Source organism: Hippichthys cyanospilos, chromosome 12, assembly GCF_059441005.1.
Source record: "Hippichthys cyanospilos isolate Australia breed blue-spotted pipefish chromosome 12, RoL_Hcya_1.0, whole genome shotgun sequence".
Taxonomy (NCBI): domain Eukaryota; kingdom Metazoa; phylum Chordata; class Actinopteri; order Syngnathiformes; family Syngnathidae; genus Hippichthys; species Hippichthys cyanospilos.
In genome coordinates, this window is record NC_142380.1 from 7,122,444 (window position 1) to 7,149,954 (window position 27,511).

Sequence of the window (27,511 nt, forward strand, 5' to 3'; positions counted from 1 at the left end):
AAGAGTGACGAGGGGTACCCATCGACACCCTCAGCCACCATGTAGCTCCGCCCCTGAACGTGGGCCTGTAATTGAGCACAAATCTCCAAATCTCTGATATGTATAGCAACATTTGATGAAATTTAGGTATACATTGCCATCTAGTGGAAAAGTATTTCATTGCACTTGCCTGTCACCATACATCGTTAGCGTTAATGAACAAAATTTCATCATTTGAAGTAAAGTAACATTGGTTAGAAAACACTGTTGTATGGTCCGAAGTAGAGTAATTATATTCACCAAATATGCCCGTATTCAGATATAGTTCTCAATTTCCATTTACGCAGTTTTTTCACATATCCCCTCCCATTCAGAGGCACGAGCTTCAGGCGCAGCAGCATTTCCAGCAGCAGCTCCGACGTCGCCGCGAGGAGGAGGAGCTTCATCGTCAGGCGGAAGCGCGTCAGGAAAACGAGTGCCACAAGTCGGACGCCCATCACCAGCACCACCACGAAAAAGCGGCGGGCGGCAAGCCCAAAAGACCCAGCTCTCTGCTGGGCAACAACAACGTGATGAAACTGAAGCAGATCATCCCGCTTCAGGGTAAGTTCTCCTCCGGCGGCTCCCGCTCCCCGGCCCAGTCCCCCACGGGCGGAGAGGCCAAGCTTCCGGGATTCCTCAAGTTCTTAAAGTCCACCGAGGTGAAAAAAGAGCCGGCCACGGCTGCCGGCTCGCCGGGGTCCACGGGGAGCTCTTCGGCCACCCCCGCCGGCCAGGAGCGGAATCAGTCTCCCAACAGGACATTCAGTCCAGGTAAGCTCTTCGGTTTCAGCAAGTCGGACGGAGCCGCGGCCTGCGCCAACGGGACGCAGCCTCCCGGCCAGGCGGACGCTTGCCACGCCAACAGGGCTGACCTCAACTCCACTCATGAGGAATTGCCTTCAAACGAGTCTGAGAGAGGAGAGGCTGACGCGGAGAGTTCAGGCACAAAGAATTAACGTTTACAGTGTAAAAAAATAAAAAAAGGATGCATTATTCACATTGTAAATGGCGAGGTGAAGTCCTGCGACAAGACACCTGCACAGTAGTGACACGTGTCAAGTCTGGCATATGGAAAGTTATTTTAGCATTTATTCAGTATCCTTGAAATCCACTTTAGTATCCACTTTAAGCTCCATGTACACTGAAACTGCATATTGACAGCTCGGCATGGCAAATGCGTTCATCGGCTGCCATTTTGTGGCATGGTTGGGCCAAAGATGTTTCATTTCAACATGGTGGCATAGGTAGTGAAAGGTGTGCTCAAAAATACTCATTTAATATGAAGATGAACAAAAGAAAACTGCATATACCACCAAGATGAATTACATTGATCTTAACGTGGAGATCAAGGATATAGAATAACTCCGCTTTCCATACTAACAGAACACACGTGAAGGCAACAGCGAAATGCACCTTACTTTGCACAAAAGCGTCCAGCTATGTACCACTTCGAACAGCTTCCATGTAAATACGTGTACAGAACAGTCAATGTGACTCTTGGAATGAACTTTTCTCTTCTATTGCATGGCTCGGTCCCATCCAGTTTTGGTTCTCCTTTCCAAGCCTGCATTGAATGCAAACTGTGCACGATTGTCATCTTAAAAAAAAAAAAGAAGAAGCCAACAGATTCTCCTGCAATAGTCCACATTCTAGTCACTGTGACCACGAAGTCTTATATTTTTCTCAGATTTGATTTCTTATGAATTATTTTGCTACATAAATGTCTGAATGTATTCCTGATGCATATATATATATATATATATATATATATATATATATATATATATATATATATATATATATATATATATATATATATATATATATATATGCGCCTGGATTGAACAAATTTGAATAAGAGGTACAATGTAAAGAAAAACCCAGAAGCACTTCATGAATCAAGATTATTTATTTTGACACTATGTAAATACATATATGGATAATATAAAATGAATCTGATTGAAAAATCCCTATTCCTCTCTTTGTCCTGGTAATGTTCCAAGGCCGCCACTTCTTGCATCCGCATGCAGTTAAATATGTTCCCGCCATTCAAAGTGTCCTATTGTCAAGAAAGGAAATAATTATTAAGCAAGCAAAAATGGAAGATAATGCTGCCACTCGAGGCATATTGAGCATTTTAAAGGGACAGTGTGTAAGATTTTGACAGTTTTTCATGAAAAAGGAATAAATTAAATGATTGTAAATTTCAAAAACTTGCAAATTAATGTGTTCTTAATGAACACCAATATAATTTCAATATAATAATAGGTCTAGTTATCATTAAATTAGATTACATGGGGGGTGGCACTTCCTTGAAGGCGGGCATTTTTGTTATAGCTACGGAAAAAGGTCAATGCAGCACCTGCGGCACCCCCTGCTGGCCGTAATGAAAAACTCTTACACACTATCTTTTTAAAAGCGAACACTTAATCTGGTAAATCGCTTACTTTGCAATTATCACCAAAACACGAGAGAGTGTATACATTTTCTTGGATAATGACTAAAGACAAAAAAAGAGACAAAGGTGTGACTCAAAAAGCCAGCAGGTGGCAGTGCTGGACAAAATGGCCGCCCCTGATATAGGTAAACACGGTCAATAAATTTGGGAAATTGAGAGCTTTTTTACAGAATCTGCCTGGAACTTTCTGAAATTCCTTCTACTAATAACAGGTAGCTCCTTCCAAAAATACATCTGGAAAGTGGAAACTAGCGTGATAGAGGTAAAATATTTAATGGCTTGGTAGAAAATGCAACATTTCGCATCTCTGACGTTGGCGTATCGTTTGTCGGACTTATTTCGTTTGAACGAAGTTTGCCTTTAATGGTAACATTTCATGCAAGGGAATTTACGATTGGCTGTCCAAAAGAGTCCTCGATAAACGTTTCGCAGATGAATTCATTCACTTGTCAAGTAGGGATTCTATGGTTTTTATTTGCCTGGCATTTAATAAACAAACATATACGCAAATATATTATTATTATTAACGTATCTATTTTTGATCCTTTTTTGTTTTATCAATAAACTTTATTGAAAACTTGCCAGGTGACAGGCTTGAACGAACGAAGATGTTTTGAGCGTTCTTGTCCACACCATTCAAAAAAAAGTTTTACTTTTTTATTTATTTATTTACAATTCAAGAGATGTGTTTCTCATGTTAATTGAGGGCTAATGTCTGTGTCAGTAACTGAAGACGGGAAAGAGACAAAGCAAACAATTAGTCAAAGCTAAATATTTCTGCAAAATATAAAAGTTGTTTAAATATTTTGTAATGGCTCGGGCTTCCTCCATTGCGACATAGCATAAGTGCTATTAATTCCCTTTTTCCAGTATTTTAACCATTTTTGAGTCATTTTCCTTCACGCTGTTTTTTAGAAAAGTAACGGCATACTCCCGGTAGTGCGCTTAGTGAACTTTGACATGTTGTCACCATGTGGGTGAAATTTCAGCTCCCTAGTGCCTTCTTTCAATGATTTCCCTTTGATGTAAAATGCCTTTGCCATTAAAAGGATCGGACAAAATATCGCACAAGGGTTAAAAGGATTGATTGAGAAGAAATGAATTGCCACAAAGTGATTCTGAGTCTTTTAATCTGAAAGCCAGTTTCAGTCCTCCCACCCATCACTGATGAATGCCCAGCCCACACCCGAGTATCGCTCTTCCATCTGAACCGCAAGTTCTTCTGGACTTGCTTTCAACACCGGAAAGTCTCAAGTCTCGCTTTCCGCCCGCGCCGTTCAGTGCGTGAGCGATTTGCGTCCCTTCAAAATTCGCCGCAGGATCACTTCAATTCCTCCTCGCGTGCTGAGCCTTTTAATCCAGCCGTGGGTCCTCTTCCGTTTAAGATTCTTGGGCTGGTACTCCATTCCTCTTTTCCTTGTCCGCACTTGCTGGAATTGCCACGGAAGCGGCCTGCTCGTGACCATCTGCTGATCCGCAGGGGCTCTGGGGACAAGCCAGTTGCTAAACAAGCGCAGGTGAGACTTTCCATTCACTGCTGAGATGCTGGAGAAGGGAGAGGACACTGATCATTATTCATCATAACACAATAATGGAATAAATTAGTTGGAATATACACTGCAGACTCTTGAGAGTAAAAACATACAAATATGCGTTGTGCAGTAGTTGTAATTTACATGGGATTCAATTCTGCTGACGAGGAACGATTTATTAAATGCAGGATTGCTGTAAAGACGAAAAAAGGTGAATAATCTAAACACCGTATCTCTGAGATTTCATTGCATGGTCCACACAGAAGTAATATACTAATTTTACCCATTCGATGTCGCTTTTTAGTGAAAACATTCTATTGCGACCACAATAGTAGATGCACGGCGTGAACAAGCCACGCTGCTCGCTTCAAGCTTCGTTTAATAGTCCAAAAAATCGCGGATATCTCAAATTAACCCCAAATTAATCGTGTGTATTATTACCTTTTCAATTGAGTCATTCCGCACAAACGGGTAAAAGATGTGAGGATAGTATTCATGGCGATAAGTTTTCAGTTTTTCAGAAGTCTATGGAAGGTGAATGTCACGTCTCTTCTTCTACGTCTGCGGAAGTACGTAACACGTTGTTGATGCAATACCGCCACCTGCGGGTATGGGGAAACCAATGCATCCACAAAGATATATGGCGCTTTATTTTTTTCTGTCTTCTCAGCAACATCACTAAGCAAGTGATTGTTTTTGCACGAATAAGTTTTTATTTGTCGTGCCAAGTTTCCAAAATTGATATTAAGAAAAATGTCGTTTTTAACTTTGTGGCTAAGGGCAAATATAAATCTTATGATCCCTTTAATTCAATGAGTTGAATCAATATTTCTACTTTGACCATAATCTTAATCCCACACATATCCATATTTCAATTTAAATGTCGATTATGAACGCGTTAGTCACCTCGTTTAATGAGCGTAATTAATTTGTGGCGTAATTAATTAATTCGAGTACAGAATGTGAACACTTTGTCACATCTTACGGATTTGAATTTGAATTTTTTTTAAAGAGATTTTTTTAAACATAATTATATGTACTTTTTGTCATCTTTAAGGAGAAAAAAAAAGATATTTGGCCAAAATAAGTACAGTACTTACATCTCATCACTAGTTGACCAACATAGGCTAACAAAGCCTACTGGTTCCAATCTAAGGTCGATGAAATAATCAATTTTATACAGATGATGATAATTTCGAATGGATCAGGTGCTCGTTTTGGGGAAAAGAACAAACGAGAAGCTTGATGGCGTCCTTTACCGTGACCCGCAGCCAAGCGCAAGGAAGACTGCGCTGCTTTTGGCAAGCCTTAGCAACAAGGATACAAGGCGCTCCCGTTGGCCACAGCAGAGCGCTTGGCTCGCTCCTATTGGCTAATTTTGCTGCCTGTCATGAGTCAAACCGGCCCTGCGCAGAAAAGGGCAACAGGGCTGGGTGCTACATCTGGCTTGCTGCGCAGTGACTGATGCTGACAGAAGGGAGAGAAAAAAACAAAACATTTGCATGCTCTTTTTCGTGATGGGCATTTCATCACAATTAAAATTTACGTTTCTGTGCATGCACGTTCTAGCGTAAATTTTTGTGATTTCATAATATGCTGATGGATGCGGTTTGGACTGTTTTGCAGCGTCAAATATGCTTTTGTATGCCCTCGGCGATTATCTTTTTGACTTCTAAACGCCTTGGTCAATCTGCGTAGAAGGTAAGAACAGAATAAAATATATCGTAAACCTACTGTATTATAAAATGCTGTAAATAAACAGTGCATGCACCCGCATGGTGTGGCGCAAAAACAATCGCTATCAATCAATAATTTAGAAAGTAAAATGGCCTTGCAGTCTGTGATGGGGAATTTGAGTCTTTACAATGCACCGCTACCGTGCACAACGTAAATTCGCTTAATTGCTTGCGTTGTTTGATTGGGCTGTTGTTGTTGAGTCATGCACATTTAACCATCCGTGCAAGATTATTGGCACTGCACGAAGTAAACGCATTTTAAGAAGGTGCGCACATTTGGTGCCAAACTGCGCCATGCTGCGACGTGTGTATCAGTCATAATAAAAAATAATAATTAGAGCAGCACGCGGTGTACCAGCTGGCAACCTAAATATTCTGCAGCGCACACGAGACGTCGTTCAGTCTGTTTGCTTTCAAGGTTGACGAATGGGATTTCTTGAGAGTAGGTCAGCGGGGTAGCTGCCTTCAAAGCACATTTTCATGTCTGCTGCCTGCATTTTTTAGCTGATTGATCTGTAGTGACACATCTCAGCCACCAGGGCTTCGTGTCCAATTACGTAGAATCTATCTATCTATCTATCTATCTATCTATCTATCTATCTATCTATCTATCTATCTATCTATCTATCTATCTATCTATCTATCTATCTATCTATCTATCTATCTATCTATCTATCCATCCATCCATCCATCCATCCATCCATCCATCCATCCATCCATCCATCTAATCTAGATTTAGTTAGCTAGCTAAAATTGTGACATTATTGTGAAGGTTAAAGATTGCCACTGATGCTTTCTTACATCTGAAGCACAAGGTGCATTCATTTGAATTGACTGAGTCGAATCCTTAATATTCCAAATGAAATGAAAATCAAACCCTATTTTGTGTCTTCGGTAGAGGGCAATTTTAATAAGAGGCTTCTTAGAATTTTCCATCACTCAATTGGTTACCAGGTAACTAAAATACTCTTCCCCTGGTTTCCTGGACACAGTGAGTGTTTTTATGTAATACGTGAAAACAACATCTTACGTGGATGTCTGCTCATAACAAGACACAGTAAGACATTTTATTTTTTCACTTCGTCAAAAGAAATCATGACTGTTTCCAGCCCAAAGCCCTGAATTGAATCTCAGTACCCTCCAAATTTGAAAGATTTTGTGGTTATTCTTTCATATATTACATTTTCAAACAAGTGAATGATGTGTTAAAAAAAAATATATATATATATATATATATATATATATATATATATATATATATATATATATATATATATATATATATATATATATATATATATATATATATATATATAAGCAACGAGAGAAGAAAATGGATGAATTGCAGTATTTCGGTAACTTTTGGGGAGTGTTTTGTGTATTTTAAGAATATTTAGAGAAATTTAGAGATTTAGAGAATATTTAGCGGAGTTTTAGGAAGTATTTCACTTCATTTAAGGATGTTAAGGGAACCTTTAGGGAGGATTTCTCAGATCTTAGAAATATTTTCAGAACTTTTGGGGATTATTTCAGATTATTTTTAGTAATTTGAGGATTCAGGTTAAATATTAAAAGGGTAATTTGGTAATTTGGCGAGTATTATGTAGATTTTGAGAATATTTGGGTAATTTTTAATATTTTATTTGATAAAAAGATGTTTAACCGTTGTGCGGTGTTTTGTCAATTCTTTGATCTTGACATAAAAGGCAAATCAAAGGGAAAGCACTGAAAGAAGACACTAGGGATCTGAAATTTCACCCAGATGGTGACAACAAGTCAAAGCGCAGCCCTTAGCTAAAAAACTGTGAGAGTAACATGGAAGAAAATGGTCAAAATACTGCACCAGGTTTAGAAAAAAAAAGGTAACTTCAGACAAATGATGTACAGTTTTCTGTTTCTGCAGGAAGTCAGCATGCTGACCACAATCACAGAAGGAATCCTTTGCTGCCTAACCGGGAAGGCCGCCCGTCTAGTTTTACCGCTGGAGTCGACGGAGCCGGCCAACGGCTTCGAGTTCGTGGAGGTTAAACCCGGCCGGGTCCTGCGAGTGCGTCACATCGTCCCCGAGCGTCAGGCGTCGGCGAGCGAGGAGCAGAAGGCCGCCGCTCGCGAGCAGCCCAAAAACGAGAGCGGCGCCGGCGGCGTCCACTGCAAGAGGAAGATCACGGTGTATCGCAACGGACAGCTGGTGATTGAGAATCTGGGCGACGTTTTGCACTCGGAGATCCTTCAGTGTCAGGACGGCGACCTGGAGCCGTGCAGCACGGTGGAGGTGGAGCTGGCCGACTACAAAGAACTGGCCTCTTCCCCCGACCCTAACCCCGTCCCCCCTCCCGTTCCTCCCGTCGGCGAGCAGAAGCCCGCCCCGCCTCCCCGCCGGCGCCGGCGGAAGCCCAAACGCACGGTTCTGATCGACTCCAAGAGACTGATCTCCAGCTGCAAGGGGACCCACTCGGACGTGGCGCTTTTCTTCGTGCACGGCGTCGGGGGCTCCTCGGACATTTGGGGCAGTCAGCTGGACTTCTTCTCTCGGCTGGGCTACGAGGTCATCGCGCCCGACTTGGCGGGCCACGGAGCCAGCGCCGCCCCGCGAATCGCCGCCGCCTACACTTTTTACGCCCTGGCCGAGGATCTGCGCGCCATCTTCAAGAGATACGCCCGCAAACGCAACATTCTAATCGGCCACTCTTACGGGTGAGCGACTCGCAAACGTTTTCATCCGATTCCTGCTTGAAAAACGACCCAAGTAACACTGTAATGACCAACGTTCAGCGGCGTAGAAGGCCCACGCCTTCACATCCCGTGTGACTTGACTACTCAAATACTCATCAAGGTTGACTAAGCACTCTTAAATTTACTGAAATTCTCACTAAAAGTAGCCTCTTCTATTAACAAAACCCCTAAAATGACCTAATTAAAAATAAAAATCCTCAATTCTCATCAAACTTAACCAAGTAACCAACCAACCAAGTAATCCATAATACCTTACCCAAATACTCTTATCTCCTTGAAATATATACATCCTAAGTTACCTGAATACAGTAGTCATAAATTGTACAGAAATTTTTAAAGGTCAATCTTAAAACTAATTTATATACTTTATAAAAATGACCTAAGTCCTCTTAAAACCAGCCAAGTACTCTGTCAGTTACCTATACACTGGTAGATTCATGAAATACACCTATACACATATATATTTATATATACACACACGTGCTCTATATATGTATATATTAGACGCTCATGGCATTTGTCGGCCCTGGATTCCACAGAGTGTCGTTCTGCACGTTCCTGGCCCATGAATATCCGGATCTGGTCCACAAGGTGGTGATGATCAACGGAGGCGGTCCCACAGCCTTGGAGCCCAGCCTGTGTTCCATCTTCCAACTGCCGTCGTGCGTGCTCCACTGCCTTTCCCCGTGCTTGGCCTGGAGTTTCCTCAAGTGAGTCCAACGTTCCAATGTTCCATTTTGTTCACTTGGGCACAAAGTGGGATTTAATTTTCCCGTTTTTTGATATTGCAGAGCTGGATTTGCCCATCAGGGCGCCAAGGAAAAGCAGTTACTGAAGCAGGGCAATGCCTTCAACGTGTCTCCGTTCGTCCTGCGCGCCATGATGAGCGGGCAGTACTGGCCCGAGGGCGACGAGGTTTACCACGCCGAGCTCACCGTGCCCATCCTTCTGGTCCACGGCATGTGTGACAAATTTGTGCCCGTGGATGAAGACCAACGCATGGCGGAGGTATCTGCATAGGCAATAGCATATTAAAATTACAACGCTATTTTTTTTCTCCCTTGGACCCAATCTGTTTTATTTTTAATCAAAATATTGAATATTTGGTCAATTACAAATGTTCAGTACAAATAAATACATGAATGTTATTTTTGTTTTTTAATGGTGCTCAGTGCCATACCACTGGTAAGCTATTTTTAAGCATTTGGAGTAATTTTCAGGTCAACTTCAGTTTGCTTTTTGCGCTTCTTTGTATGACTTTTATCATTTCCTGTTATTTAGATCCTCCTATTCGCCTTCCTAAAAGTCATCGAGGAAGGAAGTCACATGGTGATGATGGAGTGCCCTGATACTGTCAACACCCTCCTCCACGAGTTCTTCCTATGGGAGCCCGACACGTCCAAAAAAGACTGCAGCAAGACAGACGGCGAGCAGCAGCGCCTGGCGTTCCGGAACGGACTCAACAAGTCCATGGACAAATAACCTAGATGGATTCTGGGGAGTTTGTTGTCCAGGAAAGAGGCAGGCTGCCATTTTTTTTTGTGGCTGGACTGCCGCAGATGTTCTTAAGGCTGCTTTCAGGCTAAGAGCTGTTACATAGCCGGCCGCGCCTCCGGGAGGGGCGTGGCCGCCGCTGTCGGCGTTGAGATAACGCCGCCACAATGGATGGACGTCAACATGATGCAAAGACATGGGGACATTTTATTGCCGACTGATTTTGTGCACACATGTTGCGAGCGTGATGCGGAAACAACATGCAAATGTTATCACTTTCCTGCCTGCTAAAAATGGTCTCAAGCTTACATGTCTGTACGTCCCGTGCAAATCCAAATTATGCAAAGGATGCAAAGACCCACACGTATATTTAAACTCATACATTGTACGCTATTTTGGACTAAAGCTACCAGAGTTGTTGCCCATGTGTGGTATTTTGCCAAACTCTTTGCTTTTACATCAAAGCATTGAGAGAAGACACTATAGGGAGCTGAAATTTCACCCAGATGTTGACAACTAAAGCTTCCGGTTTTCTTGCCCTATTTAGAATGATTTTGTCCAATCCTTTGATCTGTACATCAAAGGCAATTCACATCAAAGGGAAAGTATTGATAAAGGAAAACCTGGGAGCTGAAATTTCACCCAACATGCCAAAGTTCAAAATGGCTTGACCGCTTAGTTATCACACTACCGGGAGTGTGCCATCTTTTGGATAAAATAGTATGAGAATGATGTGGAAGAAAAAAAACAAGTCAAAATACTGCACAAATGGGTCCAATTTACATTTATTTTTTCTGTAGGGATGAAAATTAGGTCTCAATTTGGTCAATTTCACATTTCATGTGGAACTAAATTTTATTGGCAATGCAATGTTGAATAACACAAAGAAATATGCAGGTTCTTTTTTTTTTTTTCCTGAAAAAGGCTTTTGCAGGGATTCCACCAGACAGTAGCAAGCAAAATGCTATGTGTGACTACATAGCTGCATGACTATTTATTATCCAAAACATGCTGTACATAAAAAGATATTAGCAAATTATTCAGTATTTTATATAATATGATATCCAAAGCAAAGTATTGAGATGGTGGTTTAAAATATTTTTTTCATCAATCAGATTGTGTCCCTCTATCGATAAAAATACAGTGATGCCTTGAGATAAGAGTGGCCCAACTTGAGAGATTTGCAAACATCTGTGTTTACTTTGGAAAACAATAATCAACATTTTTGGAGATTACAGACCAAACTAGCAACCAAATCCTAAAAACAAATATCTTTTAATATCAAAATCAGATTAAGCAACAAAAGAATTGATGATTACAATAACTAGTTATTACTGTTATGTTTTTATGAAGTAAATATTATATACTGTTCGTTTTTTTTGGTAATTTATTTACTGCAAGGCCAGTTCAACCTGATGTTTGACTTATGTGGCAATCCAGTGAAAATGAAACTTGGGCATCTATATTGCCAATTTTATAGAACGTGTTAAAAGACACTACAAATTGTTTTGAGACACAAACAAGGTCATGTGACAAATCAAATTCATCTCTCAAGGCATTTTGAATTTATTCGGTAGCACCACAATACGTCCAATAATTTGTAATCGTAACGAGGATGAAAGAAAGACATTCATTCATGGGTGTTGACGTGTCTCATAGTGGGACAGCAAAGAACAAGTTCAAGCACAGTTTTTCCGATGTCTACCCACTCCGAAGGTGGAATTGTGCTTTTCCAACTGGTTGTACAGTGCTTCAAATCAAATATAACTCAACCAAAACAAATATCGTATCTCTTGAAAAAAGGGACACATATGAGCTACATAAGCTATATAAGAGCTACATAAGCTAACTTAAAAATAAACACTCCAAATAATACGTGGATTTCAACGCAATCGTCTTATCAGACTTTTATTTTGAAGTTGTTCCTCGGGGTGCCTTTTAGGTTCCGATTAGCTTGACACAACCACTTCGGTTGCTGCTGACATAAGGACAAAAAGAGGACGAGACATATGGCGCATTCAAATGCAGTCAGAGACTTCAAAACTCATACATAATAAAAGGCTATTAACACATTGAACATTAATGACTAAAATAATAATAACTGTTTACAATGTAATGCTATTTTTTAACGATAAAAACGCTGCTTCAGGTCCATGGGATAAACCTGCAAAAAATACTCAACAAAATTAGAAAATCGCATTCACAAAACTGCTCTGCAAGAAAACTCGAGCCTTCTGTGTATGCCAGTTATACAGTACAGTATATGCAAAAGTGTAATTGTGATTAACCTTAAAATATTCTCTCATTTTTCTGGACTTTGCAAAGATCCAACAATGGTACCAATGTAATGATGTGTGCTCCGTGTCAAATTTGTTGTTAAAGGTCAGTAAAAGCGTATGGACTACAGGGTGCACATGTACTTCCTCCTCGGCTGCAAGCGCGCCTACTTCTTGTCAGTGATTCCGTGTGCTATATCTTCTTGTTTTTAACAAAATGTGTTCATGTTATTCTTGCATTTATTTATGGGAAACGTAAGATATGCACTGCTTGGATGTGGATGCATTTAACAACATTTAGCCAATCCACATGTCGAAGTCACTGTATGAATGTGCCTTTTATGGCATGAAATAAAAGTGATGTTCACAGTCTTGGGGACTCTGTTATAAAGTATTTTAAGTGCTGCAGATTATTACTCCCCAATTTTTCTATTTCTTTGTTTTTTTAGGGGGAGGTGTATCATGGAAAATGTAGAGTAGATTGAAAGTTTTCACAGTTCTTTTTGGCATTATCTAGGTTTATTTTAAAAGAAAATCATTTCACTGAGTGTCAATTACGCACAGATTTTAACGAATCATTGGCGATAGTTTGAAGTTTCTAGGTAGGACCCAGGGAAAAATAAAGATATGATATTATTAGCATAATTTTTTACCAAGGTATATGGCTATCTAGCTATCTGGATGGATGGATGGATGGATGGATGGATGGATGGATGGATGGATAGATAGATAGATAGATAGATAGATAGATAGATAGATAGATAGATAGATAGATAGATAGATGGATAGATGGATAGATGGATAGATAGATAGATAGATAGATAGATAGATAGATAGATAGATAGATAGATAGATAGATAGATAGATAGATAGATAGATAGATAGATAGATAGAAAAAACATTGCTGCATATAAAGTACGTGAGGTGAAATTGTTCATGCAATAAAATACTTTTTTCACATAAATTCAAGCAGTAAACAACATTATTTATAATGAATATATACAAGTTATCTAAATTAAAAACTGAATATAAAAACAACGACCTGTTTTTCACCGGCTTCAGTGCTGTGATTGGCTGAACGTGTCCCGGTGCGTGACGTAGAAAGCAATCTCTGCTGCGCGTGCGCGCGCATCCGACGTAATGGAGGTTAGTGTTGCACTCCCATCCTTCTCAGTTGCCGTACTGGCCTTTCTCTTATCTATGAGTCGCCGCGTGAATTGCTGATTACGGATAATAATCATCAACCCCCGACGATTAATTTTGTCCGCGGGGGTGTTAAAGGTGAGTACGCGAACTTGCTCTTGTTTTGAGCCGAATGGGAGCTCGTAAAGTCGACATGCTAATAATCTGCTAGCTGCTAGCACAGCTAGCAATTTTGCTTGCATTCGGTGTCGTATAATTCCTGGATCGCTCGTGAGGTATTTGTGAACAAAGATTCATCGAAAAGTAGTCAAAAAAACACTTAGGGCGTGGGACAACCGTACTTTGACTTTTAATCAGGATTCGTTCTTAGATTAATTAGATAATCGTCCGACGAGGCTTCTGTGGGAATGAAATGTCACCAGGATGAATTAGTTTTACTGGGAATAGTCGCATCCCGTATAGGATGTCCACTATCTCGCTGCTTTGTTGTCGGTTCGCAGAGTAATAAATTGCGGGATTAGCATTTGCTGATGTTTGATATTATGAAGGAGAATGGAAAGTCAACGTTGTTTATTGCTCTCGGTATTCAGCAATACGTAAGGGGAAAACACGGGCGAGGTAGCATCTGAGCTAACGCTAGCCGATTGCCTGGTCGGCTCAAATTAAAGAGACGCTCATCTAACCAATCAGAGACGGCCCGACTCTTAGCGCCGCCCTACATTCTGAAAATGATAACAATAATATTCTAATACAATTAGGGATTAGTATCAGGGTGTTGCTTAGAGGCCCAAACGCGGTCATTGACATTTTCTTTAAATTAATGACTAATACGTAGTTTTGCTATTTTTACTCCATATTGTTCATACTATTTGATATGCACCAATCGGAGCCTTCTAATTTCGTTGTACAGTATACCTGCTGTACTGTATATTGACAATGAAGTGTTTCTATTCTAGTTACAATTTTATTTATGAAGCATGACTTACTTGCGCTAATCATTACTTACTTTTTCACCATTACTTACAAGTGTTTGCCAACTTGAATTGAGCCAAGGCACTCATTACTGTTTAATTTGTTTGGTTTTGTTTTGTTGCCTTTTTATTATTTGTTCGATTATGGAATGTATGGAATGCATATGACAATAAAACTCTTGAATCTTGTATTTTACATGAGAAAAACCCACTTACAAAAATGTCACTAAAATGATAAATGCCAAAAAAATGATGATCACTGGATGTTGATTTACTATTTTTTTTCAATGTGAAATTTGAGCCTACAAGGCTGTTTTAATTGCAGGAAACCTTGACACCGGTTTACTATAATCCAGTGTTCTGATTGTCACTATTTGTCACTGTGTAAATTGACGAGGACGAATTTTGTAATTAGTCTCCACTAATGTAAAATAGGCAAAAAATCAAATTTCAATTTTCACTAGTGTTTTTTCTTCACATATTTCCACATGTGACCAAAGCCCTCTTTACATTCTGCAGGAGAGGTGGTCAATTTTGGACATGGCGTCTGACGCAGCCCCCCCAAACCATGGCTCCAAGGGTATCATGACTTTTTATCCCACTGCTGAGGAGTTCAAGAACTTCAGCCGTTATGTGGCCTACATGGAGTCGCAGGGAGCGCACAGGGCAGGCCTGGCCAAAGTATGTGCTTCAGTCTTCAAGTCTAAACAATGGTTTTTGTTTATGTTCTTTCAACTTGTGTGTGTGATTGCCTAATCAAGCGATTGTAATACTTTAAGCCTAATAAGATTTTTAATAGTATTTTTTTCCCCTCACTAAAGGTGGTTCCCCCAAAGGAATGGAAGCCCCGACAATCATATGATGATATCGACGACTTGGTGATTCCCGCTCCCATTCAGCAGGTAGTGACAGGCCAGTCGGGCCTTTTCACTCAATACAACATTCAGAAGAAGTCCATGTCAGTCAAAGAGTTTCGCAAGCTTGCCAACAGTGACAAGTAAGTCTTTTAAAGTTCCCCTTGTTTTGAATGGGATATTATTTTTGATGATTTCATGTTTCTTTTATCCATTTTCACAGGTTCTGTAGCCCTCACTATGATGATTTTGATGAACTGGAACGGAAATACTGGAAGAATGTGACTTTTAATCCTCCTATTTATGGGGCTGATGTTGGCGGCAGCCTATATAATCCTGTGAGTTGATATTATATGAGGTTTTCCAAAAGTCAGTATTCTGTTCTGTTTGATACCACTTGCCAGGAGTTATACTCAATTCTTCAGCAGTCACCGATAAGAAGTACCGATCCCACTAGTGCTTTTGATACATAAAATAGCCCCCAAAAAACAAAGCATTTAAAACAGACCTGTATACACTAACGTAGCAATTTTCCTCAAAACTACAAGAAATTGTCAACTTTCGATTCTCATTTCTGGTTCCTGATCATATGGCGACCAATACCTATCAGCTGCTGTTGTAAGTAGCCACACCTAGGCAATTAATATATAATAATATGATAAGCCTAGTATCAGCACCCATACTGATACCTACGAAAGTATAGTAGCATCTACTGAAGATTAAAAAAATATGTTGTATTTCAACTCAAAAGATTAAAGGAAAGAATTGAAGTCAATGCAAATGAAAGAGAACTCTTTCATCTTTAGTGCAACTGTTAATGGGGGGGGGGAAATGCTGTCCTAATATGCCATTTCCTTTTCTAATCTCCTGGCTTAGATAGTAACCTAATAATGAATGTATGGTCTGGCAGCCAGGAAGACCAACAGTGGTAAAAATGTTCAGTTAGACTCTGATGCCATCAGCATTTGCCAGCTTAGACTCTGCAGCTTTTGTAAGCAATATCATTTCTTTTCCCCTTGCTCGCTAGTTGACATTGAAGCATTTTCAACACCATATTACTGTATCATTAATTGTTTGTTTATGTATACAGTACTGCCAAACGAGGTGGTGTGATTCTACCAGGATGTTTTTGATAATGCCTTATCTTATTGTGCATTCTTGCAGGAAGTCAAAGAGTGGAACATTTGTCATCTCAATACCATTTTGGACACGGTGGAATCAGATAGCGGCATCACCATTGAGGGTGTTAACACGCCCTACTTGTATTTTGGTATGTGGAAGACCACATTTGCATGGCACACTGAAGACATGGACCTCTACAGTATCAACTACTTGCACTTCGGAGAACCCAAATCCTGGTAAGAAAAAAAAAAATTGCGAAAATTGACCTTTCTTGAAAGTACAATTGATCTTGAGTGACAGGATGTATTGGAATGTCTGCAGGTATTGCGTCCCACCAGAGCACGGCAGAAGATTTGAGCGCCTGGCTCAAGGTATGACATGAGTAGAATATTTTGTACACGTTTAAATGAAAGGGATTTTCCTAACATTGTGCAACTGTTCGCTGTAGGTTTCTTTTCTGGCAGTGCACAAACGTGTGAGGCCTTCTTGAGGCACAAGATGACCTTGATATCGCCGTCAATATTGAAGAAATATGGCATTCCATTTGAAAAGGTGTCACGCTTGCTCTTTTTTTGTTTCGCCAAGATGTAAATGGTGACCATTGTATTGAATGGCGTTTTGTACCCCACTGTTAGATGACCCAATTTGCTGGTGAGTTCATGGTCACGTTCCCCTACGCGTACCATGCTGGCTTCAACCATGGTTTCAACTGTGCCGAGTCCACCAACTTTGCCACGCAGCGATGGATTGATTACGGCAAGCAAGCGGTTTTGGTGAGACGATTAAACCTACATCAAAAATATACGTATTTATATTTGTAGTTTGTATGTAGATAGTTTAATTTGTATTTTTTTTCTGTTCTGTGTTCTGTCAGTGCTCATGCCGCAAGGACATGGTGAAGATCTCCATGGAGGTGTTTGTCAAGAAATACCAGCCAGATCGTTACGAGCAGTGGCTGGCGGGTAGAGATGTGGTGCCCATTGACCACTCGCGTCCCACCCCGGAGGCCAAGGAGTTCCTGGGCGATTCTTTTAATATCATCTACGATACGAGCTGTTGTTCTGTCGATAGCTGCCGGGATGATGTGGAGCGAAAGAGGTTTGTCACTTGTAATATGGAGTCAACCGGTTCAACTCAGGCAGCTTTTTGATTCATTCTTTTTTATTAAGCACGACGGTTTGTCACAGGGTTCATGATGACTGTAATAATCACAAAATTTAAATGAACATTGCGTGTACACAAATGACTCTGGATTGATTATTATAGTCTGTACATATGTAATAACAAATACAAGTTGAAATAAGAAGATGGAAGTCATGACTAACCCATTTTTTTATCATTCATTATTATACGAGGCACCTAAGCTTTTATTAGAATCATCATTCCTGTTCAAGTCTCCTCAGCACATCCCTGTTTTATTGTCTTCAGTCCACTGCAAAGAATTGAGACCAAGAGACACCGAGTGTGTCTGCAGCTGCCCGACGAGGTTGTTCCGAAAGATGCAGATGAGGACATGACGCTGTATGCAAAACGGCCAAGGCTGAATCTTTTGCCGCCACGTCCCACACCACTTGATGGAAAGCGTAATAAAGGTATGGTTAGTAGGCTACTTGCGCACTGCTATTTGATCTTTCCATCTACTGATGAACTCCGATTTTATTGACAGGCCCGCCGAAGCTGGTTGTCACACCAACAAAGCTCACGTTGATAGATCCGTTCCACAGGGGCCTAAACTCCACCGATTCCGGACACACTCCTCACTACACCAAGACACGTGCGCCCGCCTTTTCGTCGCATTCCCCAAACGGTCACCTGTCAGACACAGCCACCACAACGTGGACCAGCGCCACGGGGCAGCCGTCCCGTAAAATGGGCGTGGCCAGCCTCCTTTTCCATCGGACTCTCACTCAAAAAGACATCCTGCAGGTGCGAGAGAAGCCGCAGGTTCACACCATGCTGCAGGTGCACAGCTACGCCAGAGAGCATCAGCCTCGTTATCTCCAGCTCGCTAGCACTACGCCGCCCGCGTCTCAGGCGTCCAGCGACGGAAGCGCAGAATCCAGCCCGGAATCTGGAATCTCGTTGAGGGTTTTGGAGCTGGCACAAACGCAGCATTCTCCGGAGGAGTGCGCGCCCGGCGTTTCGATGGCCGTCGATGCTCAGGATGCGGCGGCTAAGGCCAGTCCTGAAGCCACCGGCATTATGCAGCCCACCTCGCTCAACGAAATGGAAATACTCAACAACCAAAACAAAAGAAAGGTTTGTATTCATGTTAAGTTTCTACCACTAAGGCATGCGCAGAAACTGAAATTGCTTTACTCCTTTCACCACTAATTCCACCGCTGGACTTGTCTGAAAAACTAAAACAGCTCTTAGTTCTGAATGAAACATTTATTGCATCCACTAATCTTGGTCTTCTACAAAATGACGAGTGTGGCATTTTTGGTATTAAGCTAAGCAGACTTTCTGAATGCAAAGCTGTGGTTATTCCACATGCACAATTTGTAATTTTAGATTCTTTCTTCAAGAATTTTCAATTCTTTATTTTAGATGCGGTTTGATATCGAACTTGAACTGCGAGTGGCGTTAGCGGGCATGTAAAAAATATATAAATCAAGCTGAAACAAAAGACCTTATATTTTGCTTCACTCATATCTCAAGGCACAGCTGCACGACCGAAATGTTTACGATTTGCCAGAAGTGCGCCGAATTGTATTTATCTTTTTCCACACAACAGGTGATCCAATGCCCACTTTGGGAGAGTGGCATCGCGGAAGACAACAGTCCTGTCAAACAGCCAACGCACACAAGGGTGATTGCCCTCAGTCACGATGTAAGTACTTGACAGCTGGAAATATACGGTACTCTATCTTTCTAGTACAGAGCTCTAGATACTGCTTGGTCTGAACTGTGGCAATGACCGGCGATTACTCCACGCTGGGATAGGCTTCAGAGGACAAGCGCTACAGAAAATGGCTATATATATATATATATATATATATATATATATATATATGTGTGTGGACTTTATTTATTTATTTTAAGAATATGTTTTGCCTTGCTAAATATAATGTCACCAACAGGTGACAGAAGAGCAGTCATACTGCAAATCAGTGGTCACAAAGCAGCAGCAACAAGTCGAGCTGAAGAAATTATCCCGCCACCACCCTCTCTTCAGAGAGATATACAGTGACGATGGTAAGCCAGACAAAAAAACAAAAAACTGGCATCAGAAACTTTTTCATATCACTTTTTTCAAGTCTTTTGCCTTCCGTCCCACTCTTGTAGACGTGTATCAGGATGTGGAGGTGGAGCGAGAGGAGAAAGAGGAGTGGGCAAAGCCACTAAGTCGGCTGTGGCAGTGTCGGCCTTTCGATCCGCAGGTGGAGTGGGAGTACAATAAGAGGATGGGTCAACAGCCTCCTTACTGCTCCATTTGTCTGCTTTTCTATACACACCATCAGGTCAGCTATATTTGCTTATTGCTCCTATTATCAAACAATGTATGCTAACCTTATCTGGAATATCAGGGAGACATTTGAGTAAATTTTGGTTCATTTATTTTCCTTGTTACTTAAAATTTTCACTCATATTTCCACATCGAAATAAATGGAAATGATAATAATCTGTTTCTTATGTGCGCCTTGGCCAACAGAGGGCAGCATTATACAGCCATGCAAATTACACAGTGAAAATTTCAGAGAAATGTCATCGTTCCCCTCATCATTTTTTTTTTTTTACTGTAACTATACCATATACTTGAATCCCATTTAAAGAACAACAGGAATGAAAACAATACAAAAAAGTCCCATCAAATCCAACCAAGAATAAATACCTCAAATCAAGGCATAATGTTTTGTTTTGTGTTAAGACATTTTTTCCCAGTAGGCAACTAACTTAGATATTTTAACTTGCTCATGAGAGTTTGTGACTGAGTGATTTTGGCTGCATTTATCTGAAATAAACGTCTTAATGATATAGGTTTGAGTAATAAAAATGTATTACTTTTATAGACATCATCTTATCAACTGCATACTTTTGGTTGATACGTTTGCCTTTTTTTTATTACCTTCTGTTTCTCCCCATTCCCAACTTTTGCATTGAAGGAATATTGAATATCAGTAATATTGAAATCCATCTTCATATTTTTTTTTAATTTTTCTTGTTTGAAGCACCCACTAGTAACACACATACTGATAACACATCACCTTGGTGTGATCTGGACTTTTTTTTTTTTTTCCCAGTCTGAGGCCAGCGACAGTTCCAGTGGGACACTGGTGGACCGCCAAGGGCGCCAGTGGTCCAAACCCCTCATTCCTGAAATGTGCTTCAACACACACAGCAACAAGGCCAGCGATGGCGGCCAAGGCCAGCTGTCCAACCCTCACATTAGAGAGGACGGCACCAGCCGGCTGGTCAGCTGCTCTCAGTGCTGCGTCCGAGTGCACGCCAGTAAGTGCTCCTTTTTCTTAGACTTATTGCTCATTATGTCGTGTCAACTGTCATTGAGGGAAAAAAACATTCTAAGCAATAGAATGTAACGGAACAAACCTGTTCCTGTCTGGCTCAGGTTGCTACGGTGTAACCAGAGACGAAGCAGAGCAGGATGACTGGCTGTGTGCTCGCTGCAAAGCCGATGCTACCTTTGAGGTGTGCGATTAATTTTTTATTCCCAGTTGTTGTCAGGTTGATAAGCTTCACTTAAACACAGCATGGACTCATGTGAAGGTTTTAAAGTGAGGCTACACTTATTGAGCCATTTGCAACAGTAAAACGTATTATTTTGTCCATGGTTATTTTGATGACTATAATGTAGAACCGCATCCTTTCAAAAGACATTTTTGACACTTGCTATGAACTGAAAATGACATCACATGTGCTCAAGACTGGTCACACGCCAAACATCACGCGAAAAGGTGAGCCGTGATTGGTCGTTATTGGATCCTCAGTAACTGTGATGTCATTTTACTGTTGATATCAAGTGACAAAAATGTCTTTAAATCTACATGGATAATAGTTATGATATTAAAGCCAAAACATTCACCTTTTATTACATGGAATGGCTAAATAAGTGGACATTCTCTAAAGAAACACATGCTGCTCACAAAAAAATCACAGCAATGTACTCTCAATGGGACACAAGCATGTGCTCCATCATTTTTGTTTTTGTCACTGTAAAAGTAAACTTGGCTGTGCTTCTTTTTTTTTTTTGTCCCGCTGGGAGTGTTCCCTTCCTTTGTGTGTTTTTGTTGGTGGAATACATTGTTCCTCATTTTGTTTTTCAGCTGTATCTTATCTGTTGTTATCAGCATTCCTGCTTCATTTTTATGCAACAATCTGGGAATTTTGCCCAATACTTGCACACTTACAAACAAGTCTGACCACCAGTGGGCAGTACACTCTTTTTCAATGCAGTGGCAATGGAGTTTTAAGAGATAGGCCACTTATTCAGCCATTTTTAGCAGTAAAAGGTTATTTTTCGTATTGATGACTCAATTATTTTTCATTTACAATCAATACTTTTAAAAACTCGTTTAGGCACATCACGTGCTGAAGTTGGCAACCAATCACAGCTCAGCTTGTGAATGTCACATGACCAACAAGCGAGCTGTGATTGGTTGTTGCCCAAGCTTTTGAGAATTTGCTTATCATTTTCAGTCAACAGCAAGAACCAAAATGTCTTTTAAAAGGTATTAATTGCACGTGAATATTGATGTAATTATTATATTATTTACAGACAAAATAACCTTTTATTGCTGTAAATTTCTAAATAAATGCTGGTTACATAAATTTTCATTTTGAACACGTGAGTCATTACTTAAATATTTATTTTAGGTGTAAATAATTCAATCGGGGCTTATCTGTGGGATTTTGATTTCAGTTTTTAACATATCCTGCCAATTTTCTTGCTCCAGGATTGCTGTCTTTGTTCTCTCAGAGGTGGAGCTTTGCAGAGAGCCAACAATGACAAGTAAGTCGCGGCAGCAATCGCATCAATGAGACGCTTCGCTAACGCTGCGTGTTTTACTTTCGCCCACCTGTGCAGCAACACTTATTTGCTTGGGTTAAAGACATTTTTCTCACTTGAAGGGTTTTTCGAAAAAGACATGTCACAAGCAATTAAGTAAACATGGAAGTGGCCTTGATTTTTGTTTTGTTAAGTCAATGTCAAAATGGCCTCTTGAAGGTCGTTCACCTCACAGTTCATAGCCTTATGTCATGTAAATAGAAAGTGAGGGTGAATGGGTGCACTGTAAATAAAAATGGGGAGTGATAGTTACTTAGAAAAAAATCTGCGAAAGAATTTTCTCACAAATTTGAAGTGCATTCCAAAAGTACAGTAGTTGATTTAAGAAATTAAAGTCACTCAATTGATGCAGTTCATTTTGGTATCTTGCTGAGACAAAAGGAATATGCTGGCTTTTTTCATTTTTTCATGTTTTTTTACAGTCTAGCCTTTTTTTTTCGCTGTTAGTACAAGCTTACTGATAACAATTGTGAGTAGCTTTCAGTCTATTGCAAAATGTATTTTTGTTTTCTCCCCTCTCAAAGCAACACACGAGAATGAACTGCTCGTCTGCATGTTTAAGTAATGTAGGCGTTACGTTGTACCGTGGACATAGTCCTGTTTGACTTGACTCTATGTTACGCTTGTGTGTGTGTGTGTCAGGTGGGTTCATGTGCTGTGTGCCATCACTGTGCTGGAAGCTCGCTTTGTCAACATCACGGACCGGCGTCCCATCGATCTGTCTGCAATCCCACTCCCTCGCTTCAGACTGGTAAATCCCATCCCACATCACAAATGATTTCCCAAGGAAGCTTCCACTTGAGTACAGTAAATAGACAAAAAAAAAAGTATGGGTCAAGTTGCTTATTGATGTCTAGGAAGAATTCACGACTTTGTGTCCATTGTCCCCTTTTTTTAATCAACGGAGCATGAGTCAGGCTTGTAAATAGTAGCATATAATAATAAAAAAGTGTGTATGGTGTCAGTCTCACTTTGGAAGGAAGCTGTTCAATATCCTGCAATACGTTCTTCGCATACTCCCTTTGAAACCTTTTTTTAATCTTTCGCTCGCTTGTTTCCTTTCTCCTCCTTTCCTTCCCCTTGCACTTCCTTTCTTTTACCCCACTGCTTGACATTGTTCCCGTCGCCTGGTGCGACCCTTTTGTCTTTGGCAGAAATGCGTTTTCTGCAGGAAACGGATGAAGAGGGAGTCGACGGGCTGCTGCGTCCAGTGCTCACACGGACGTTGCTCCACGGCCTTCCACCCCAGTTGTGCGCAGGCCGCCGGCGTCCTCATGCACCCGGACGACTGGCCATTCATTGTCTTCATCACTTGTCACCGCCACAAATCCACCAGCATTGCCGAGGTAACTGCCAGCCATATTAAAAATGTGGGTCAGAAAATATGGTAAAAATTTCACATTCATCTTACAACACAATTGTAAAGTTGTGAAGCAGCCTGCCACTTTTACAAAACCTTGATATCATGATTTAAGAAATATTCAAATGACAAGACCAAATGAATGGAATCATTTTGATTGATTTCCCAGCCCTACTTTACTGTGGATTTTATTTTATTGGATGCAATTATAGCTCCGGAATCACTGCATACACCTTTTTATTACATTTTTACTTGTTCTTTTCTCATGTAAAATGGATGCTTTGGTGCAATAAAGTTGATAGTGGCCCAGACACAGTTAGCCGTTTTCAAAGCCCTACATGTTGTTGTGGTCCACAGCGTAAGAAGGACTCCATGCGAGAGCTGTCGGTGGGCCAGAGGGTGATCTGCAAATACAGAAACGGGCGTTACTACCACAGCGAGGTGGTGGGCCTGACCACCGCCACCTTCTACGAGGTGGTGTTCGACGACGGCTCGTACAGCGACAACCTCTTCCCGGAGGACATTGAGGTGGGCGAGCGTTGGGCCCGCGTCCTAGCCTCGTCGCGAAATCTTTTAACGCTTGCCTCTTTCGTTCCCCCGCAGAATCGGGACTGCGTGCGACTTGGACCGCCTGCGGAGGGTGCTGTCGTGTCAGTGCGATGGACCGACGGCTTGTTGTACGGGGGCAAGTTTGTGGCGTCCCATTCCATCCCGATGTACATGGTAGGACAAAGTCTACATCTAATAAGAGCCTAACTGACACATTCAATCCCAGACATAATAAAAAAAAAATATATATATACACACATCCAAAAATATTAAGAGTCTTTACATTCAACTCAAGGTACTTTTTATCTTTTTCAAATATATTTGGCTAAAGAAGTGTCTAAAAATGGCTGGTATCAAATGAATTAAGTACCAAGGTAATCAACAACTTTTTGGTCCTTTTTTGCAACAATTTTTTTACTTTTTTTTCTTTCCTAGGCACTTTGATGTACTTTTTTCAGCTTTAGACTAACCTGTGACCAACCCCAATAAATCCTGTTATAAGTAATGCAAACATTTGTTGAAAGTTAATTTATAGTGTTTTTTTTCTTTTGTTAATGTTAAAAAGAATACTTTTAGGCATACTTAAACAATTTTTTGGAATCTTATTTTTAGTTGGCGTGGCTAGTGGGTGGGGGGGGCAAAATATAATTGAGAAGCACTGCTCTAAAGTGTTACTTTGCTTATTACAACACATTGCATTGTTTTGGGAATAGATTAATGGCATACCTGTTCATTTCAATGGGATAAGACGATTTGACGCCACCGTACGTTTTTGAGGAGAACGATCACTGCTCTCTTTCAGGTGGAATTTGAGGATGAATCGCAAATTTCCGTCAAGCGTGAAGATGTCTACACCTTAGATGAAGATTTGCCCAAACGGGTCAAGTCACGACTGGTAAGTCCACTCCTGCCTCGTACCAATTTGAACTGGCTACAGAATTTATTTATTTTTTTTCCCTTGTGCAGTCGGTGGCTTCGGACATGCGCTTTGAGCTCTTCACGGAGGAGGACGTCAAACAAAACTCCAAACGACAACGGGTTATCAACTCTCGTTACAGAGAGGACTACATCGAGCCCGTCATTTATCGAGCCATCATGGAGTGACGGCGGTTTGTCCTAACTTTCTTTCACCTCCACGGCCTGCCAGGCTTCATATTTATCAAGTACGGCTGGGACTTACACCACTTCGATGTGCTTTCAATAACACTTTTTCATATCATGCTCTTCATGTAGATGTCTTTACCCTTAATTTATTTTGGGGGGTGGGGGAAGAAGCCATCAGCCGGTAGGTCAAGTAGGCCAAAGGTTGCATTGGGGCCAGATTTTTTTTTTTTTCCCCCACGTCAGCTATATGCAGCTCAAAAGCCATTTCCTCATTTAGTGTTTTTCGTTGTTTTTTTTTTTTTTTTTCTCACATTCGGAGTGTCTAGCTTCACATTTGCCCAACGAAACTCAAATTTCTCGTCCCAAAAAGCTTCATTACAATTTGTTTGCAATCCGCTATGAAAAATGAAGAAATGTACTTGAGCCTTATTCCCACCCCCCTAAAGCTTCTGGATTATTTTGACTATCTTGAGAAATAATTTATGCGGGTGACTTAAGTTTGAGCAAATAAACTATTTTTGTCCTTTTCACTATCTGTAGAAAACCTCAGATGTATTTATATTTATTATAATTATGGCAGGTTTTCAGGCACTCTGTTAACAGCTTTCCGGCTAGTTTGTTTGGATCCATTTTCTCTGGACTCACCTCCTCCCACTTGAGGACACGTGGCCACTAAACGTTTCTTCTTTTCTGTCTGGTGATCGCTAGCTTTAGAGATGAAGTAAGAGTAGTAGTTCAGTCCCAAATGAAATGAACAACATTCTGAGGATGATTTTCAAATTACGGTCAACTGCTGTAAAGAACAACTGATTCCTGTACTGCTTTGCCGTTGCTTGCCGTTTGGTCTCGAGCGCGGGCCCCATTACGTCTGGATTTGTAAACCCTTGACTGTTTCAGTAAAGTTTGGGATAAGAAAGAAAAAAAGACACTTGTCTCAGTGATTCTCCTAAAATGACATCATTAGAACTAAAGCTAGGCTAATGTGTGTTTTTCCCCACCTACAACTGAAAACATGTAAAAGCTCTCATTTGTCTTCCATCAAAATACATAAAGGAAAAATAATTATTGTAGCCTGAGCCCTTATTTGAACAAAACTTGTCTCTGAAAGAAAACAAAGGCACACCATTTTTCAAAGGAGTTACCTGAGCACAATTTGTGTTGCTTCATGTTTCAATTAATTTACTCTTGATTTAAAAAGGAAGGTATGCTGTATTGACCACAGCATTGAAAAGATACCTTTTCTGGTACCCACAGAAACCCTGTGGAGACACCCCCCCCCCCCCCCCCCCCCCCCACCACCACCACCACCACCACCACCACAACCACACATACACAAATTCCCCTTTCCAGCAAGATAATTCACTAGTGCAATATTGCATAACATTGAAAACGGCGCCATTGTGTTTATGACAACAGTTCACTCAACTGCTGATGTCGTCGCTAGTTTTAACGTGAGGATATTAGCCCCTGCCTAGCTCTTGTGGCATCTGTGTAATTAGAGGCTAGGTGTGCTCATGTGAGATGTGACTAGTGTTTAACTGTGCAAGCCAAGATGGCAGCTATTTTTTTTCTCCTTTTGTGTCCTTGTTTGTCAGGATAAAGTATTTGTTTGAGGCTTAGGGCTGTTGCTAAAATAAATATAGTTGCCAGCAAAGGGACATGAGCCATTTGCAACTGCCCGGCTTCTTACAAAAAAAAAAGGGCCATTAAAACTAACCCACAAGCAATTCTATGCTTTCCAATCATTCAAACTGCAGAGTGAAAAAGTGTGTAACCCACTCGGCCAATGAATGCCTTTCTTTTGCTTAGAGCTAATCCGAGTCAGGCGTCCAATCCATTTGATGAGATTGGGAATGTTGGTTCAAGATGCCTTGAGCTACCACTTTTGGCTTTTCTAGTAGTAGCACTTGCATTAAGAGCAAAAGAGCTCCCTAAATACCAACTGATTTTGATATAATGAAAATGATAAACTTCAGTCAAGTTGACAACAGAGGAATCTTCCATGGGCTGTGATAAGATAATAAGGTATATCGGCCACTAATTTGGGTTAGTGAGCGTGAATTTTTGACTGTGTGCCCTGCGATTGGCTGTCAACTAGTTTGAAAAGACGCCTGTGATAGGTACCAGCAA

The 27,511-nt window shown here is 40.8% G+C and overlaps 4 protein-coding genes across 6 annotated transcripts in view; 3 read left to right on the forward strand and 1 right to left on the reverse strand.

The window, feature by feature from the left end:
• The window catches only part of ano8a (anoctamin 8a), a 28,840-nt gene extending 27,060 nt beyond the window's left edge, over positions 1-1,780 (forward strand). For both annotated transcript variants that reach the window (XM_088429102.1, XM_088429103.1), the window contains one exon: positions 354-1,780. In XM_088429102.1, the coding sequence (XP_088285228.1) occupies positions 354-977 (624 nt within the window). In that variant the 3' untranslated portion in view covers positions 978-1,780. The remainder of the gene's footprint in view (positions 1-353) is intronic.
• A 1,812-nt stretch (positions 1,781-3,592) lies between these two features.
• On the reverse strand, positions 3,593-5,266 carry mrpl34 (mitochondrial ribosomal protein L34). Its single transcript, XM_088429986.1, has 3 exons — positions 5,112-5,266; positions 4,453-4,613; positions 3,593-4,024 (listed from the first exon to the last, which is right to left on the reverse strand). Exons 2-3 carry the CDS (start codon positions 4,506-4,508, stop codon positions 3,757-3,759), a joined length of 324 nt encoding a protein of 107 aa, XP_088286112.1. The 5' UTR covers positions 4,509-4,613; positions 5,112-5,266; the 3' UTR covers positions 3,593-3,756.
• Positions 5,267-5,437: 171 nt separating this feature from the next.
• abhd8a (abhydrolase domain containing 8a) lies at positions 5,438-12,622 on the forward strand. Its single transcript, XM_088430430.1, has 5 exons — positions 5,438-5,712; positions 7,651-8,441; positions 9,020-9,190; positions 9,272-9,488; positions 9,762-12,622. The coding sequence occupies exons 2-5, from the start codon at positions 7,660-7,662 to the stop codon at positions 9,960-9,962; spliced, it is 1,371 nt and encodes a 456-aa protein (XP_088286556.1). The 5' UTR covers positions 5,438-5,712; positions 7,651-7,659; the 3' UTR covers positions 9,963-12,622.
• Positions 12,623-13,382: 760 nt separating this feature from the next.
• kdm4ab (lysine (K)-specific demethylase 4A, genome duplicate b) lies at positions 13,383-26,451 on the forward strand. 2 transcript variants are annotated; one of them, XM_088429990.1, is made up of 23 exons: positions 13,383-13,531; positions 14,884-15,045; positions 15,186-15,361; positions 15,442-15,556; positions 16,383-16,576; positions 16,662-16,711; positions 16,789-16,892; positions 16,976-17,113; positions 17,215-17,438; positions 17,769-17,932; positions 18,007-18,599; positions 19,078-19,173; positions 19,424-19,538; positions 19,629-19,804; positions 20,585-20,792; positions 20,911-20,990; positions 22,256-22,311; positions 23,011-23,119; positions 23,523-23,714; positions 24,086-24,256; positions 24,332-24,451; positions 25,080-25,172; positions 25,244-26,451. In XM_088429990.1, the coding sequence occupies exons 2-23, from the start codon at positions 14,905-14,907 to the stop codon at positions 25,379-25,381; spliced, it is 3,453 nt and encodes a 1,150-aa protein (XP_088286116.1). In that variant the 5' UTR covers positions 13,383-13,531; positions 14,884-14,904; the 3' UTR covers positions 25,382-26,451. The 2 variants fall into 2 exon arrangements, with proteins under 2 accessions (XP_088286116.1, XP_088286117.1); XM_088429991.1 differs by having other exon boundaries at positions 13,385-13,531; positions 14,865-15,045.
• Positions 26,452-27,511: the final 1,060 nt, after the last annotated feature.

Excerpts from the sequence above, each read along its gene's own strand:
- mrpl34 (XM_088429986.1), bottom strand. The coding sequence starts at position 4,508 with ATGAATACTATCCTCACATCTTTTACCCGTTTGTGCGGAATGACTCAA. Across the intron at positions 4,025-4,452 it reads GGAATGACTCAATTGAAAAG|CATCTCAGCAGTGAATGGAA; the intron begins GTAATAATACAC and ends TCCCTTCTCCAG.
- kdm4ab (XM_088429990.1), top strand. The coding sequence starts at position 14,905 with ATGGCGTCTGACGCAGCCCCCCCAAACCATGGCTCCAAGGGTATCATG. Across the intron at positions 23,715-24,085 it reads AATCCACCAGCATTGCCGAG|CGTAAGAAGGACTCCATGCG; the intron begins GTAACTGCCAGC and ends TGTGGTCCACAG. Across the intron at positions 24,257-24,331 it reads TCTTCCCGGAGGACATTGAG|AATCGGGACTGCGTGCGACT; the intron begins GTGGGCGAGCGT and ends GTTCCCCCGCAG.
- abhd8a (XM_088430430.1), top strand. The coding sequence starts at position 7,660 with ATGCTGACCACAATCACAGAAGGAATCCTTTGCTGCCTAACCGGGAAG. Across the intron at positions 8,442-9,019 it reads CTAATCGGCCACTCTTACGG|AGTGTCGTTCTGCACGTTCC; the intron begins GTGAGCGACTCG and ends TGGATTCCACAG. Across the intron at positions 9,489-9,761 it reads AAGACCAACGCATGGCGGAG|ATCCTCCTATTCGCCTTCCT; the intron begins GTATCTGCATAG and ends CCTGTTATTTAG.